The following is a 1,741-nucleotide window of genomic DNA, read 5'->3' as shown; positions in this document are numbered from 1 at the left end:
GATCCTTCGGTGCGATGTTGTGTTTTGCTAGTTTAAGTAAACACTTCAATACCTCCTTAAATTTCATATGAACTGTCCATGTTGACCGGACAAAACGGTTTTCAGCTTGGGAAAATGACTGAGGCCCTCCAACAATCCATAAGAACATTGCTAATGATTCCATTGATGTAACATTTCTAGAGGATTTCAAACCATATGAAGACACCAATAAATCATGAAGAGCCATAAAAACCTCTGTACTCATCCGAAACATCTTGTAAAAGTATCTTGGACGCTTGAAGCACTTCATGACCCAATCATAACCAGATTCCGTATCTTCCATTGCTCTATATTCAGCTTTATTAGCATACCGGTCATTGTAAAGATCAGCCAGATTTCCAAGAATCGCAGCATGTTGAGATAACTCATTTAGTGAAAGAAGAGACTGGCGCCCTTTTCTAGCCAGCTCTTCCATATTCGCATCCATCTTCCATATTCTCAAACAGCAGATGTAAATCATCAAGGTACTTCGGCCCCCTCTTTCGAAACTTGACATGGACACACTTGATACCTCTCTCTGGGTTGTTGCATCGCTGTAAAATAAATTTAGCAAGGTTAGGAATGACATATAACAAAGGCAAATAGAATTCCCTTAAAAAAACATAACGTAACTCACCGCAAGATGTTCATCCCACCACGTGCTAGAGCACTCAACAGTTTGATTCGCATCATCCCATCCAAGCCCAGTGGCAGCATTTTTCAGTTCCATAAACACGGTGTAATCTTTTTTCATGTTGTCCAATTTGTTCTTCAATTGTGACCTCACTAGTTTCAACCCGGCTCTTGCAAAAAGTTTATCCTCAAGGTTCTTCCAACCAATTCTAGTAAAACAACCATTTGGTCTATTCCCAAGAATAAGCTCCTCCTTGCAGATATCAATGAAGTGCTTCAAAGTGGCATTATCCCACACCGCCTTTTCACCCATCTCTAATGTGAGGATCGAAATCAACTATTTTTTCATTCACAAGCAATCGATGTATTAATCCAAATGTATTTAAAAAGCAATGAATTATCACCCAAAAAAGGAAGCAAAACCAGAAACGGATATGCATACAAATTCATCGTTTCCCTAAGCATGCCTCCTTTTTTAATTGATGCTTGCCCCACATTTTCTTTGGCTGATACATGTGCTCAATGTGCAATAACAATGCATGACACGAATCATGTTTCAATTGCAACAGCACCTCCATCAACACAACGTAAAGACATCATCTCAATTTTCAACGGAGCAAAACGCATCAAATCCATATTCACAAAACACACCACAAAAATGTACCATACATACTGCTAATTTCACTAATAAGACACCTGATGCATGGCATCAAACCAACTACCAAAGCACAGCTTCCTGGACATCTCTCACACTAATTAAATTAAAGGTTTATGTCAGTATCAAAACATGGTATTTTATTTGCTCCCCAAGTTCCAAACATTACAGGACAGTAACCAACCAGCTAACTTGCTTGCTTGTGTTAAATTGTGACAAAGCACAGTCAATAATTTGCTTGCTTGCTAGCAAACATGTACACAACTGCACTGTCAATAATTTACATACCTTTCAAGAACACACATTTGAAAGATCAAATTTGGTTCTGTACATGACCTTGTAAACTGTATTTTGACTCTGTACATGAAATGAATTTTATCTTATTTCTTACCTAAATTTATGCATACATGTTTAGCTATAGGTCAGCAAGTGTCT

At 38.0% G+C, this 1,741-nt stretch overlaps 1 protein-coding gene across 1 annotated transcript; it reads right to left on the bottom strand.

The window, feature by feature from the left end:
• Positions 1 to 437: 437 nt before the first annotated feature.
• LOC112892584 (L10-interacting MYB domain-containing protein-like) lies at positions 438 to 964 on the bottom strand. The gene is made up of 2 exons (XM_025959719.1): positions 656 to 964; positions 438 to 572 (listed from the first exon to the last, which is right to left on the bottom strand). Exons 1-2 carry the CDS (start codon positions 962 to 964, stop codon positions 438 to 440), a joined length of 444 nt encoding a protein of 147 aa, XP_025815504.1.
• Between the last annotated feature and the right edge of the window lie 777 nt (positions 965 to 1,741).

The sequence above is a fragment of the Panicum hallii genome, chromosome 5 (assembly GCF_002211085.1).
Source record: "Panicum hallii strain FIL2 chromosome 5, PHallii_v3.1, whole genome shotgun sequence".
Classification (NCBI taxonomy): Eukaryota; Viridiplantae; Streptophyta; class Magnoliopsida; order Poales; family Poaceae; genus Panicum; species Panicum hallii.
Note: the sequence above shows the minus strand (reverse complement) of the source record. Positions and strands in the feature narration are given on the sequence as shown.